Consider the following 16,839-nt stretch of genomic DNA (forward strand, 5'->3'; position numbering starts at 1 on the left):
TGCGATGATTGGGTTGTAATTAAACCCTAAGTGATTCTACCCATTTTCTACTATTCTGTAGTCTCTTTAGATGCACAATCCCCTCCTTCACAATGAAATTTTCAGATGTAGTTTTCTTTATGTCATCTACATTTTATAAGTTAAAAAAAATGCTCTGGAGGAGGTAGAAATGGGGGGTGGGCTGGGGGGAAGGGGAGGGGGGCAGGAAGGGGGAGAACAAGGGAATCTGTGGCTGTTATGTAGAACTGAATAGTATTGTAAAATAAAATAAAACAATAATAATAATAATAATAATAATAATAATAATAATAATAATAAAGAATCAAAGTAGTTATACACAAATGCAGACATGAACAGTATCTGGACAAAAAGAGATAGTATGATAAGAGACTCTCAGGACTGTACCTCTGAATATTTGAATCCTAACTGCGGGTTTTACACTGAAAAATGGAGTAGTTTTAGTGAAAATATAGAGGCAAATTTTGAACACAGTATGTGTCCAACACCTCAACCAAATTGTCTTGTTTAATGTGAATGTACACATAATCAAAGTCATAGATCTGGTTTGCATATCTTAACTCTTAGGAAGTATTACTTTTTTATAAAACAGTAAAAACTGAATTATGGAAGGTGTGATTGTATGAAGATGGTTTTTCTGGTGGCTACCAAATCCTCTCCACCTGGTCATCTCATTGAGAACATTTACATTGTTTTAGTTTCAGACAAATAAAACTGTCTGAAATAAAACATGAGTGTAGTCATGTTTCAGGCTGAGAAAAGATGCCTTGCTTTTCCTTGCTGACTAGTCCTCCCAACCCCCCACCCAGGACTCAATTCTGGAAAACAAAAATCTTTTCATTGATTCAAAACTTAGAAACAATTTATTCTGCTATCCCATTGGGTACCCTTCATAATTTTTTTTTTCCTTCGGGTACAAACACAGGTCAAGTTGACAAGGAGACTACATTTCCGGGTATGGATGTGTATATAGGGGAAGATCATTTGAGGGGACTAATGAAGTATATCTGTACTAAAACAAAATACAAAGTCACTTCATTTTATTCCTGCAATGTATTTTCAGGCTTACAGAATTCCCCCCAAAATAAGTGCACACTGCCTCACCCAAAATATTTTGCAATTAAGTATTTGTAAGTGACATATATATTTCTTAATAACTAAATGAATCTGTAATTCTTTAAACATGTACCTTGAATAGGGAAAAGAAAAAAATAGGACATTGGCAGTCTAGTTGCAAACTTTATCGAAAGCACCAAATTTGAAATCAAGTCCTCTGTCAATGACAGAAGGTTCCAGTGCGGCGCCTGTTTCATAATACTGTGTACAGCTGACTCTATCCGCAGCTCAAGTTGCCAGCCATGGTTGAACTGGAGCGTGAGAGTCCTTTGGCTAACAAATTCCCGCAAAACACCCCCACCACCTACAAAACCCCAGGAGCTGTAGTGATGTCATATCCGTTGCTCAGGTCTCCGCACCTCTTAGCAGTAACTCCCTTTATCTTCTTGGGTCAAAACTTTTGAGGTGGATATCTAGCAGGAGAGAAGGGTAGACCAGGGCGCACCAGGTGGAGGCGCTTCAGCACCTCGGCCAGCGCCCGCCGCAGCAGGTCCCAGCTTCTGAGCTCCCGGACTCCCTACTCCTAGACGCCTGCGGAATGATCGCCCCCCAGGGCGGCTGCTGCTGCTGCCGCTACTGCTACTGCTGCCGCCGCCGCCTCTGCCTCCACTCTGCTCTGACTGGCAGGCAGAAAGTGCAACTGACGTGGGAAAGGTCTCCGCAGTGAGTGGAGTGGCTACATAAAACAGAGTAAAGAGAGGCAAAAACCCACATCACAATGCAGGCGAGGTCCAGCCTTCTCAACCTCCTTCTTCTGTCTTTACTTGCTGGATTAGATCCTTCCAAGGTAGGGGCAATATTTTGACTCGTTTGAAATAAATGTGCAAATTGTAATTACCTGATCGAGAAAGGGGGGGGGGGTGGTGTCCAAAACGGAATGGGGGACTGTTCTTTCAGCTACCCTGTGGTGCCTGGTGCATCCACACTGCTTGGAAGATAACAAGGTGAACTACCGGAGGGCTAGCTTTTTAAGGTAGAGTCCTCCTGGTGTGAGGGGGGAGGGACCAGAACGAAGATAATGTATATGGGTAGCAGGCAATGCGGTTCTCCAGGGAATTTGGCTTATTCGCTGTCCAGCTGCTTAATGTTCTCTTCTGAAGTAGGACGGGCCATCCAAGGGAGTTTGCAGCAGAAACAATGCAGTTTATAAGCCTGTGTTAGATGGTGCGCGGTCTCTTTGTTGAAAGCAGGGAAGCTTTTTCCAGCTAGTGCTGGTCAATAATACTCCCATCGCAGACGTGTTGCGGTTTGTGTCCAAAACATTGGGGAAGCTGCTTGTAACCCACGACAGCAGCAAAGCTGCACCATCTGCATGGCCAAAAGACGATGCGAGAGGGACTTTGTGTTTCTTTCTTTCCTTTTACTGAAGAAAATTAGGGAAGCCCGAGGAAGTTCTAGTGATCTGTGTTGAGACACAGGAAGTGAGAAGCCTCTTAAACTAAGGAGGGCAGTAGAAAGAATGAGTTACGATATAGCTGTGGAACTCTGTAAATTATCCAGCAATGAAAGTGAACGCTCGGCTCATCTGGTACAAAGCAGGGAGCGATGGAAAAATATTTCCAGCGATGTGTGAGGAAAGCCTTGATAATAAAAGGGTGGTCATTTCTGAGAAGCAAACATTCTAAGAAATGCATAGTTCTCCACAGTAAGGCATAAGGGAACTGAGAGAGCAAGGGATGGAAATCATTTATTATTTTCCTTACTTAGCTGGTGGACAGCACCGTGACATGATTGGGAAAATGATGCTATATTATAAATGCCACTCAGTGCTGTGTTTTTTTGAATCTTGTAAAGTTATTTTATGGGTTGACATTGTCTGTGTAACTGAAGAAAACAATTGAACGTAACTAAGATGTAACCTACTACAAACTATCACTGTGGTTGTGATATTTCAAAGCCTACCCTAGTATATGGTGTAAAATTATAATGATATAATAATACTGTAGAGTTTTCGTATTTAGAGAGATCTGAGGAAAATAAAACAATTTCATTCTAAACCTATAGTTGTTCTGACACTGACATTCTGAAAGCTTCAAACAACATGTGAGGGCCATCTTAATAAGCTTAATGGCATATTGTGCTTACTATGGTATAGTTGTGAAGCATTTTACACCAGATTAAATGTCGCCACTTTGTTTATATGTTTTTTTTCATTTTTCCCTTTATGTTCCTGCACCTGTAATAACATATTCCATTCTCACTTTCAAGTGATAATGGCTAAAACTTGTGACTACATTTTCTCATCTATATAATTTTGAATGTCTTGTAAAAGCATACTTTCAAAAACACAATTAATAAATTAGTACAGAATAAGTTCCTGAACTTAAAGTTGAATATGGCTTTCTTTGAGAATTTGGAAGTGCAGATTCTATTGACTGCTGTATGATTGACTGAATGTGTCTGGGATCTTTAATGTTTAAATACCATCATTGTTGGCAGTTAGTTCTTCATATTTTGCTAAATAAAGAGATGAATTACCAAAATAAGCATCCCTGCTTTTATTAATTTTATCTTTGGGTTTTTTAAATGATATTTCTGATTATTCTGTGGTTTAAAACTTTCCAATTAGGTCAGTCCAAACTCTGAATGGTTGGTATCACTGAGTTGAGAAATCCAGGGGAGCAAAGAGGTCCATTAACTTTTCAAATGATTCTCAGTTTCCAGATGTTTCAAGATAGCATTCAAAGACCTCATCATAACATTTTGCTCTATATTTACATGAAAAAACAGAGAATATTAAAAATTTTATACTAAGTAATTTAATATATAGATGTTTTGGATTTGTAGACAAAATATCACTTTTATGGCCTAATTTTATGTTTACCAAACTATTTTTGCTTACCAAGCTTTATCAAAGAAAACATTTCAAATAGCAACCCTGTGCTCTCAAAATAATTGTCAATCAGCCTATGAAGTACACATTTTCTCAACTTTAATTTAGTTCTGTTCTAGTTAAAAGATTAGATTTTTAAAAATCAGAATTTTGAAATGTTGTACTTGATGACATTAAAATTAAAATTTCAATAATATAGTACATCAGAAGACAGTCTGGGGACACACAAACATTTCTTAAGAAATGTCACTGAAATAGAAACTCTAACCAGCTTCTGCTCACATGTGAACATGTTAAGATACTAGGCCAACATAAATTTCAAAAAGCAATATATTAACTTTCATGATCTACCATCTTATACTATGCGCTTACTATAAATATAATCATGTATGGATACAGAAAAGTGGCAAAGGGGAAGATCTCTTGAAATTTGCAGATATTTTAAGGTATAAGATTCTACCCACATTGGACATCATCATTTTAAATCCCTGTTTGTTTTCTTATTTAATTTTCCTAAAAAGCTGATAATTTACTATCACTACTACCAAATTCCATCTTATGAAAGACTATATAATGCTTGCATCTGTGGATTCCCCTCCCCTGCCATGATTGGGGTTTAGCTGTCCGAATGATAGTTTAAAAGTACCTAGATATCCCCATATTATGGTAAATTACTTGGAAACAAATTTTATTACAATATTAAAATGTTGAAACATTCATGTTCCTAGAATGAACTCCACTTTCAGCATATACTCAATTTCTTCCTTCTCATTTAATACATGACAAAATTAGAAAGATTAGTATTTCCTTGCCAAAGGAAGGCAATTCACCTCTAATTAATTATTTGTAATTTCATATAGAAATATTGATTTTTTTCTCAGTAAATTTATTTGAATTGTGTTTTCTTAATTAAAGTCTAATTAACAGGCTCCCAGATCTTTTTAGAAAAAGAAAAAAACAAATTCATAAACCTATGACAATTCCTATTTTAAGAGATGCCAATCAATTCCATTGTGATGAAATTTCTAAATTACATGCAATATGCCACAAAATTAGTAAACTGTTAAAACTGAGACCTGTAAAAATTGACTTAATTTTCAGTTTCATAGACAGAGCAGCGTATCTGAGTAGGAAATTCCTGACAGTAGCTGCTAGATGGCATCTCTGTGCTTTTAAACTGAAGGCATTGAGTTCATTGATGACCTTGCTAGGAGAGTGGGCTGCTTCAGTCTTTTCCAAGAAAAAAATTTAAACAGATCATTATTTGAGCATTATAGCAAAACACAATCCCCATGAATCAGAATCATGGAGTGTTCTCCTCCTCGGCACTGAACCATGAAGATGGGAGGTTGTAAATATGTCAGGGTAGGCTTCAAGCAGAGCATTTATACTGAAGTCTCACTTAAGGATCAGTCCGACAGAGGTGATGTAGACATATCTATACATTGCTGTGACTGCTAGACTTTTAAGGAAGCAATAGTTATAGTATAAATATTTTTCCAAATGTCTTGCTAAAGAGAAACTGCTTGAATTGAGGAAGGACACTATCTTCCCATCTTAAACAATAATGTTTTAATCTAGCACCATGAAGCTAGCTCACATCACAGACACAAACTGTAACTATGATTCAGCAATATTCTCATGCACCAAACTTTTTATTCTAGCCAAGGCAACATATCCAGAACTCTTTCCCTAAATTAGAAAATTGTGAAAAAGCAATATGAATGTGATGGGAACTAAGGGAATTTCAATAGTCATATTGCTAAATGTCTCCCAATGTCTAATCAAAAAGATCTCACTGAATTAGAACATAACATAGATTAATGGTAATTGGCAACACCATATAGTGACACACCAGAAACCCTGGCATAATAAATAATTAGGGTTCAAGGTAGCTCATCTGTATTTTGAAAAAACAAAAAACTTCCCACTCTCACTTTGTCTAAATTTTCTATAACCTAACTGAACGTTTACTTTGGAAAAGCAAATACTATTTCTTACTCTTCTTTCAGGAAAATGGAATAGGTCAAAATTACACTGATTTCCTTCATTTTTCTTAAAAAAAAATATTGTCTGTATCTTTGCAACTGATTCTTGTGTAATCACCACTACCAGAAGAAAACACTTGTGTCCATCATTTCTGTACCTGGCTTTTTTCTTAATCATATATGTCTCCTCTCATGATACTGTGGGAAAACATATCAGGGCCTCTAATATGAAACCATTAACCTAGGCAATATTATGTGTATACATGTGTATGTTGCATGTACATGTGTACATGCATGTTCATATGAGTATAGGCAGATTCACACAGGATATGTATACAAGTGTATGTGTGTCTGTACCTGTGTGGAGGTCCGAGGTTAATGTAGAGCATCTTCCTTGACCATGTTTCACTTTATTTACTTAGGCAAGGTTTCTCAATGAATCCTGAGCTTGCTGATTTGACTGCTCTAGATAGCCAACTTTTCCAAGAGATTCCCTGTGTCTACTTCCAGAATGTTCTGAGATTATTGACACCTAGGAGATCCACCACATGAAAATCAGGACTCTGAGTCTAATTCCTACACAGCAGATGCTTTATGAACATAGCTATGTTCCCAGCTTGAAATTCTCAAAACTTCTTTGTTGCATTGTAGAATTACTTACTCATTCTACAATAATATTTGACACTTCATCAAAATTTGATAAATTTCCTTATCAGGTATCCTTAGTAAGATCACAAAAGAGAAAGGCTTGAGGATGAACCTCTAAAACAAGAGCATGATGTTTTTAATCTTGTGTTTGGAATTCAGGATCTCCTATTGGTCAATCTCTACACCACAGTCCTGTTCTCCTACCCCTCATAAGTGAGACATGGTTTCAGATTTCTTTCTAGTCACCCATCAAACCTGACAAGATCATTTGCATTTCTACTGATGCTGAAGACCAACATTTCCTACCTCAAGCAAAAACATATTATTTATTGAAACATTCCCTTTGAATAGCAAAATGAAAACTTATGTTCTCTCTAAAAGGATTTCTTCTCACTGAGGAGATGTGGGAAGTATATGAGAGGGATCCATATCAAAACAATATAGTCTGTGGCAGACTCTTCCCAAGCTATAACATGTCCAAGAATTATCTAAAGTCTGGAAATTATTAGAAAAAAACTAAATTTTTGTAATAAGAAAATATGCTAAGAAACTGGATAAAATTGCACAATATATAATAAGGCATGGCACCTGACTTACTTATGTGTTAATTAACCAAATTTTTACCTAAAAGCAATCAAAATGTAATTGGCAGTAGTGAAGCTAATAAAAGAGATACAAAATCAAACTGCTGTCTTGGTAGTTGAGGTAAGGTCATTGAGATGATCTATGAATTTGCATATATGCACCTCAGTTTCCTATTGGTCTTAAAGTGCTCTGTAATGTCAAAGGATTTTTTTTTTTTTTTTGGTTTTTTGAGACAGGGTTTCTCTGTGTAGCTTTGCGCCTTTCCTGGAACTTGCTTTGGAGACCAGGCTGGCCTCGAACTCACAGAGATCCACCTGCCTCTGCCTCCCAAGTGCTGGGATTAAAGGCGTGCACTACCACCGCCCGGCTTGGCAAAGGATTTTTAAACACTACCCTTGTTTAAACTACACTGTTGAGATGTGGTCCCTGGACAAATCTTTTGCAAAAATTGGACTTCAGTTAACTCAGTGTATGACATTTGTCAGCTAAAACCTCAGAGATTGATTTCACCTCGAACTCACAGAGATCCACCTGCCTCTGCCTCCTGAGTGCTGGGATTAAAGGCATGCGCCACCACGCCCGGCTTGAGATTGATTTCTTTAATGTAAAGTTAACACTATGGTGGCAATATTTATTAATTAAATTATTTGTTGCTTTTGGTACAGTACATTAAAATTAAAACATTTATAAAATAATTTTAAAGTACTTTTTTAGGAACTGGAGAGGTGACTCAGTAAGAATCTGTACTGTGCAAATGTGAGGACCCGATTTTAATCTTCAGAACCCACATTGAAGTCCAACATAGCTGTACATGCCTGGAAACCCAGCTACGGATGGACACAGACCTCATATTGGCATGCCAACTCAAGCAGCCTAGCCGAGAAAGGACAAGCATTTGGGTTTATTGCGAGGACCTGTCTCATAGCAATTAGTCAGAAAGAAATAGTCTGGACTCTACATTGGCACATGTAGTCAAGTGCGCGTGCAGACGCGCGCGCGCACACACACACACACACACACACACACAAACACACACACACACACACACTTGCCACACAGACACACAATATGTAGCTTTAAAAATACATTTCTAATCTAGTATAAAATCATAGAAAGAGTATAAAAACATAAGAATTGTCTTTTAATTCCTCACCATTAAACTTGCAATTAACTGGGCTATCGTTCATACCTATATACTAATGTCATCCCAGTGGGACTTACAGAATAACTAATAGCATCAATATATATGAAGATAAATTTCAACTGTAATATTACATGCAAATATTGTAACTCTGCCAAAGGGCCTTTAATCAAATCTACAACCCTTATGTCTCATACACTAAAGACTCAGAATCATACAGAGTACCCCTCATACCCCTCCACCTTGCTGTTGTTACCCTTTCTCAACTTTCAGGAATGTTAGATCTGTAAAGAGTTCCTCATAGCCAGACTACAGTGTTCGAGGAAATTCCAGTTGAAATTCATCACACATTATATTTATACCCAACAGGTTACTCCTCGTATGATTTTTAGAAGAAAAGAAAAATACAAATGATGTCTTAATTTGAAAAACAAATCAAAATATTTAGGCTAGTCGTGGACAGCTCACAGAGAAACTGGATATACAAACACAAAATCTAACCTGTAGGTTGACACTGCTTTGTGCCCAGTGTGCAAAGTATAGGCTTGTGTGACTGCATGCCACATGGAACCAATTAAGTAGTTAAAATTCTGGGACAGTCCAATGAGCTATTAAAGAAAGGAGGTTAGGAAAGTTTTTCACATTTACTGAATTTCAAAATGTTCAAGGCAAGAAGGCATGGAGAAAGGATCACATTAAAAAGAGAGTTGATTTTTTTCTCTGTGTTTCTTCATTTGCACCTGTATTCCTGAATTCTTTTATAGAGATTTCTAGAAAGTTCTTGGCATTACCTTGCCTCTCAGTTTCTATAATAGCATGTCTATGGGTGTTGTTCATCAAATAATAAATTCACCAGAGGAATTTATGACTCCATTCCTTTCCTCTAGCCCAACTTACATAAATTATATGAAGAACAACAAATACGTGAAAGCAACTGAATAATATTACTGATAGAATCTGCTCATGAACAACAAGTATTAAAAAGAAAATATTAACTCAAATTGCTTGTGCAGTGTACTATAATGATGTTTACATGACCTCAGCTACTTATTATAGAATGCTGCAGACACAGGACTATCATAAATCCAGCTCTCTATAAAGCATGATGCAATTTTAACTACAATAACAATAATTTCCAAAACTGTTGTTGAAATATTTCTAAGAATTTTTGTTGCAAAGCATGGTGGAACACATATGTAAGGAGGATGGCAAACAAACATCTTGAGGTCTACACTAGCCTGGTACTATGTGGCCAGGTCCTGTCCCAAACAACCTCAGTTCACCTGGCACAACAATAAAATAAAATGTTTCTTAAGAGCATTTGTCTCTCTTTACTGAAAAGGTGTTGCATTGTGAGCAAGACAGGCCTTCTGTTGTTATCCATCCAGCCCTTCAGGAGAATACAAATAAGTTCAGTGAGGAATCTGCAAATGCGGTGGGACTCATGGGTTTGCTCCTCCCCAGAAAGCACTTTCCTCTTTGCCTGTATATCAAGATTTTATCAAGTTTAATATGCAGCTCAAATATCACATTTTCCATAAAAAGTTTTGTGTGGTATTTCTTGCACTTCAAAAAGAAGTAATTCCAATAATGCAACATTAAAAACATGCTTTATCTCTCTCTGTGTCTATAGCCATGGACACTATTTCTATCACAAAATCAGGGTCAGTGAATGGAAGTAGGAATGGATTGCTTTCCCCTCCCAAATTTACACAACAATTTTTAATGAGCCTTTTAAAAATATTTATGCAGCACTTATTACTATTTTCTCTTATGATTGTATCTCCTCTGTTAAATCATAAGATGTTTGTCATATTATGTATCTTCTACTGTGTGTGTGAGTGTGTTGTGTGATGTGGTGTATGTGTGTGTATGTGTTTGTGGGGTGTGCATTTGTGTGTGTGTGTGTGTGTGTGTGTGTGTGTGTGTGTGTGTGTGTGTGTGTGTGCTTGTGTACAGACTAGAGATCTGGTTGGTGTTTTCTTCAATTACTATCCACCTTATTTTTTTGAGACAGATGTCTCCTACTAGCTGAATCTCACTCATTTGACTGGACTAGACTGACTGACAAACACAATCCAGGGGTCTTCATGGTTCTGTCTCCCCTGTACTACCATGCTCTACATTTTAGTGTGAGTTAAGGTGATATTACTCAGGTCCTTTTTTAGACTTCCATGGGAAAACGCTTCATGGACTAAGCCAAAACCATCCTCTAAATCCTTCTCAAATAAATCCTAAAGACAGCCTTTGTGCTCTATGTCTTGGCCACTCTTTTGTCCTTTCCTATCTAATAAGTATCTCACCTCTTTACCCATATATTCAGTATTTATTGAATGAATAAACAAATACACTAATTGAGGAAATCAGAACATGATCCAAGAATAGAATAATTAATATGAGGAGAATTCTGAGTGCTTATGAGAAAATTGTAAGAAAAGAAGACCCAAGTCTTGTAAACCTCAGTTTCTTTAAAAACACAGAATTGTTCTTGTAATGTATTTCTGTGCCCCAGCCAGGTGTAGAAGGTAGAAGTGAGTTTATGTCAGATTATTCATTACAGCAGGCTGTTGTTATTTATTCAAACTCTTTTATGCAATAACATGTTTTGTCATGTGTAGCTTACCCTTGTGATTGTACACTTCATTCATGTGACTCCTCTTAACCCTCAGAATATAAATTGATTCTGTGAATAAAGTTGGCTATAGAATGAGACTTTTCATCTCACCATTTATGGGCTCCACTTTTTCCAGATCCCACCACCTCTACAAGAGTAAACAAAGGAATAGCTAAATGCTTTAAAATTCTGTTTTAAACAGTATGTAGCCATGTTCTCTGTTTTAATCAATTTTACAATTAGGATATTAAGGATGCAGAAAGACTGATTTTAGTTTTATTTTAAAGGCTTAGAAATTTTGTATCAGCTTATCTTGACTAATGCTGAAAAACATCTTCGTAAAGTTTTTATCAATCTTTACTCTGACCTCAACATTTTAGCACAGGCTCCCTGGGATGAAGCATACTGTATGATCTTGTGACTTTGTCTTCTGTGTTTTGTGGACCTGAGTGTCAACGTTTATATATCTACTTATTCCTTGTTTGGTTTTCTTGTTTCAAAAATGTCCATTTTATTTACTTAGGGTTTATGAATTGAAATATCTTATATCTAAACAAGTGTGTATGTGCGTGTGTGTGTGTGTGTGTGTGTGTGTGTGTGTGTGTGTGCGTGTGTGTTTCTCATGGCTGTTCTTAGCTTTTATAATGTCTTAGCTTTGTCTGACAAATCAGCACATTACTTATTGCTTCAAAAGTCTACTCTATTGAAATGATTCTCAAACTCTATGCTCCTACAATGTAGTACCTACATGATACCATGTCATATAGACAAGGCTTCTTTGATCATATTTGGGGTTAGTGCTACTCTAAAGCAAAATAACTATTAAATAAGTAGGTATAGTAATGTGTATATGAATTATAACTTGATAATATCAGATAACATAAGCTTTCTCATTGACTATGTAAGTTAAAAATGCCCTGAAAGATATGCCAGTAATAAAGTTGTTTAAATATCACAAATAAACAACAAGCTATCTAGACAAACCCAAAGGAGGGCATGAATTGAACAGAAAATCCTTTTAATTTTTCTAACTAAGTTGATGATGATTAAGAACCATTATCCCAGGGTGATTTAAATAGCATTACTATAGGGAGCAATTCCAGATGGCAGGATTTCTTCAAATAGAGTCAGTGTTCAAAGTGTTGATGCACTGGTAACAAAATGCCACCAGTGAAATATTGCCTTACAGAAGATATGATCACTTCTGGAAATGATCTACCTCTATTGATGTGTAGGGAATTTCATATCTGGAGTTAGTAGCAGTGGTTAGTATTTTCACACCTAATATGTTCATGACATACTGACTACATCTTAATACATATCATGGCAGTTCAAAACAAACTGAAACACTACCTGGCTCAAAACTCACTAAAGAGTCTAATTAGATTGTACACAGTCTTATAGACACTTAGAAGTTGAATGATAGACAAGGGCAGAATAAAGTGACTCTAGTTTGGTTATCCTTTGTACCACTCAGAGATAAGCATGAAAGAATGTACATAGTTCCAAAGCTCATCTCAAATATAGAGCTCTTAATACACTGTTACAGAACTGGACAGAATATATAGCTGAAGATAAAGAATTGAGTGAATGAAAGAAGTCTGTTATTTATTCATGGTATTTTTTCTTGGTGAAAAAGCATCACACATTTCCTGTCAATAAAAGCAAGAAAAGACTACAGGTCTAAATATTTGACCTAAAATGAAAACTAAAACTTTAAGAAATAATGCAATTATAAACTAATTTATGTACAACAGAGAAATAAGAACAATCAGAAATAAATACAAAAGAAACAGGAGGTAGTTGCTGTAATATTTGGTGCCTGTAATCCCAGCACTTGGAACATTGTAGCAGGAGAATTGCCAGGAGATTAATGCCTGCCTGGGTTACAGGGTGACTTTCATCCTGGTCAACAGTGGAGATACAATGAAGGAAATCTAAAGTGTGGGGGGGGGAGATGATGTTAGGGTAGGTGTTTGTTTACATTTAGTGATGGCTTTGATGGCCTGAAACCCTTACAAGTGCTTATAGACACAAACACCCCAATGATACCTACTTTCTTGTACAAACACTGTACATTCACATATTATAGTCACTAATCTGAGACAGGGTTACGTCTCACTTCCTATAAATATTCACCTTGGTAGGAAAGTTTCTGTAGTTCAACTAACCTTTAATGTTTCCTATTAAGAAGAAATACAAAGTGGAATAAAATAAATTCATTCTTAAGGACTTTTTCTTTTCCTTATTTGCATCTTGATTGGCAAAGAATGAAGCAATAAAAACTGAATTACATCTTGTCCATTTGTACACAATCATATTGGTAAAGACACATTTTCTCCTCTCTCAAGAGGTTCAACCAAATTATTATTAATTTAGCATATAAAAGGAAGATAATGGAAGAGAGCAACCATATCAAATCAGAGAATTGCATACATTAATAGGAAACAGGAAAGTTTATAGTGGAGCAGATCAATGTGAAATTAGTAATGAGGAAAGCTGGGACCTGAAACCACCTCTGGAATAGTCTAAGGAAGCCTGTTTTGGGCAGCCTATGAAAGGCTTACTGGCTTGCTTTTCTGTAGTACTAAATGTGCATATTTAATAACAAAATACTATATTTAACAAACTAATAAACATTATCTCTCAATATATAGTTCATCATAATTCTACTCTCCTTTGGCTTCAGCCTCTATTATTATTTAAATTAAAACTAAAAATAAAGACTTTCTTATATTTGCAAAAGTCATAATTAATAAATTAATTATTACAAAATCCTCAAAGATTTTCTATATATGTATACTTATATACACAAAAATATTAACAAATGAGACCTCAAACTATGTTATATGTTTGACTTTTATTCTGTCTTTCCCTTCCATCGCCTTTGAAAATTCAATTAGAAGATGAATGAATAAGTGTCATAATGTTTCTACTGCCTTCATCCACCAAAGTTAAAACAAATGACTCATTGATAAGGTGACATGGAGATCCCATCTATTTCAGTTCTATACTCAAAAAAGTCTCCGATAAAGGTTCTTACCACATAATACTTGAGTTTGAAACCCAAGTGCTCACAGTGGAAGGAAAGATCCAACTCCTAAAAGCTTTCCTCTGATTTCCACATGTATGTATACTTACACATGTAAAGGCTCATAAATAAAATACAATAATAATATAAAAACCAGGATTGTCTCATGTCAAATAGTCACTCTTTTTCTGTCTATGTTTTACATATTAGGATGAGACAGTATCCAAGAGAGTAAATTTACTTATAGTCAAATATAATTAGAAAATTCATATCATTTTTGATGCTGATATTCACATGATTATAGGGCCATGCACTGGAACATGGTCAATCTATAAAGGAGCATATCTTGAAAGAAAACTAACTCTCTCTCCAAAAAAGCCATCAACTGTCAATCACTCCTCTGCTGAGGGTGGGTTCAGCAAATCTCCCTCCCATAGTATAATGTTGACTGGCTTGATCATATGCTTGTCTTGTGCAGACAATCACAACTTCTGTGTATTCACAAGGACAGCAGTCTTATCCTCAGGGTAGTTTGACCTGGAACTTTCTAATTTCTGGTTTGTACAGTCTTTGCTGTTATACTAAGTTTATAGCAATTTGTTAGATTCATATGGCAAAGTAACACAATAATATATGCATATTGGTAATAATTAGTGACAATATCAGCAATTATTTCAGTAAGAGTTTTGTTACTGTATGAAATTATCATCAAGACAATAAACTAGTAAAGAGGTATCATTTGTATGGGGTCACAGTTTTGGCAGCTGCAATCTGTGGTTGATCCCACTGCTCTTGGGCCTCTGTTGAGGCATCATATCATGGCAAAGAGCATTTGGTAGGTCAAAGGTGCTCACCTCATGGAAGGGGCATGAAAAAGTAATAGAAGCTACATAATTTCTTTTGCAAATATCCAGTAGCCTAAAGTCTTTCACCAGGTTCTATTTCAGAAAGTCTCTACCACTCCCTCAGAGTATTACACTGTGAGAACAAGTCTTCAATACCTGTATGTTCATGGGCTTTCCCTACAGAGGAAAAAAATCAATCCATAAAAACAAAACATAACAGCAAAGTAACTCTATGGCCTGGATTTAATATCAAGATTTAAGAAACCATAGAAACTATAGCTTAAAACTTTTAAGCAAGATAAATAATATACAAATGAAACAAATGCTTCTTAACAAACACATTAATAATAGTACACAAAAAACTAATTGGATTTCATTATAAGTTATTTTCTCCCCAGTTGATTTTTATAACCTATTAAGTGTGCACTTTTGCTGTTATGTCTGCCCATGGAGTTTTAGCTGTAATAATTGAGTCATTATGGTCCAAAAAGTTGCCCCAAAGGACAAAGATGCTTCACATCAAACCTGGCAACCTGAGTTTGTTCCTCAGGAGCTAGGACAGGGCAGGAGATTGATGGGTGATGTCTATTATATGTAAGTTTACTATGTTAAAGTTAAAACCTTCCTTTTTAATTAAACAGAAAAGGGGAAATACTGTGGGATAATGCTTTTGTACACTGGTTTAATAAAATGCTGATTGGCCAATAGCCAGGCAGGAAGTATAAGTGGGGTAAGCAGATGAAGAGAATTCTGGGAAGAGGAAGGACTGAATGAGGAGTTGTCAGCCAGACACAGAGGAAGCAAGATGTGAAGGCAGAACTGAAAAAAGGTACCAAGAGACATGGCTAAACATAAATAAGAATTATGGGTTAATTTAAGTATAAGAGCTAATCAGTAATAAGCCTGAGCTAGAGGAGGGTTTATATGAGCAAGAATTGTTGAAACCAAGGTTGGATAAAGCACAGGGACAAATAGCCAAAGGAATGGAAACACATGAACTATGAACCAAAGGCTAAGGGGCCCCCAACTGGATCAGGCCCTCTGAATAGGTGAGATAGTTGATTGGCTGGATCTGTTTGGGAGGCATCTAGGCAGTGGTACCAGATCCTGGGCTCATTGCATGAGTTAGCTGTTTGAAACCTGGGACATATGCAGGGATGCTTGGCTCAATCTGGGAGGAGGGGACTGGGCCTGCCTGGACTGAGTCTATTGATCTCAATCTTCCAGGGAGGCTTTGCCCTGGAGGAGGTGGGAATGGGGGATGGGCTGGGGGGGGGGGAAGGGAGGCAGGAAGGGGGACAACAAGGGAATCTGTGGCTGTTATGTAGAACTGAATGGTATTGTAAAATAAAATAAAATTAAATTAAAAAAAAAGAATAAAAAGAAAAAATTTAAAAGTTTGCAAATAATATAAGCTTCTGTGTGTTTACTTGGGTCTGAGCAGCTGCAGGACTGGCAGATGAGAAAGATTTGTCCTGACCATGAGTCAGGTGGGACACAGGAAAACTTCCAGCTACAGGAGATCACTAATTCCTGCAAATTGACCTTTGTCTTACATCGACTCATGCTATTGTATGTGCTTTCATAAAAAATGCACGCACGCGCGTGCGTACACACACACACACACACACACACACACACACACACACTAAATGCAATATTAAAAAAGAACTGAGTAGGTGGTATTTAATTTTTTTGTTGAAAAAGAGTTTTTCAAAACATTTGGTGACAAATGGTATATATCAGTTTTCGCATCTATTTTCAATAGATATGTAAGTGAAGAGGCAACTTATGACTCAGTACCAGATTGACTGTGACTCCTTAATCTTCCATTTATTAGTCAAAATCTGATGAAACAAATGCAATGGTGAGTCTCGAAAGTCATTTGTTTAGGAAAAAACTGTGTGTTATGATGAATACTCAGGCAGCTTTGGGGAACTACTTAGTCACATTCGAAAAGTGTACAGACTTCTCTCTTTATTACCAACAAAGGAAACATTTCTTTTGTCTAGTTTACTTC

General features: G+C 36.4%; 1 protein-coding gene and 1 pseudogene across 1 annotated transcript in view; one reads left to right on the plus strand and one right to left on the minus strand.

Moving 5' to 3' along the window:
• LOC102919278 (TIP41-like protein) overlaps positions 1-1,848 on the minus strand; it is a 67,556-nt pseudogene extending 65,708 nt beyond the window's left edge.
• Positions 1,358-16,839, plus strand: part of Olfm3 (olfactomedin 3) — a 224,509-nt gene continuing 209,027 nt past the window's right edge. Inside the window, exon 1 of the mRNA XM_006990502.4 lies at positions 1,358-1,921. Within this exon, the coding sequence (XP_006990564.1) occupies positions 1,853-1,921 (69 nt within the window). The 5' untranslated portion in view covers positions 1,358-1,852. The remainder of the gene's footprint in view (positions 1,922-16,839) is intronic.

The sequence above is a fragment of the Peromyscus maniculatus genome, chromosome 6 (assembly GCF_049852395.1).
Source record: "Peromyscus maniculatus bairdii isolate BWxNUB_F1_BW_parent chromosome 6, HU_Pman_BW_mat_3.1, whole genome shotgun sequence".
Lineage (NCBI taxonomy): Eukaryota > Metazoa > Chordata > Mammalia > Rodentia > Cricetidae > Peromyscus > Peromyscus maniculatus.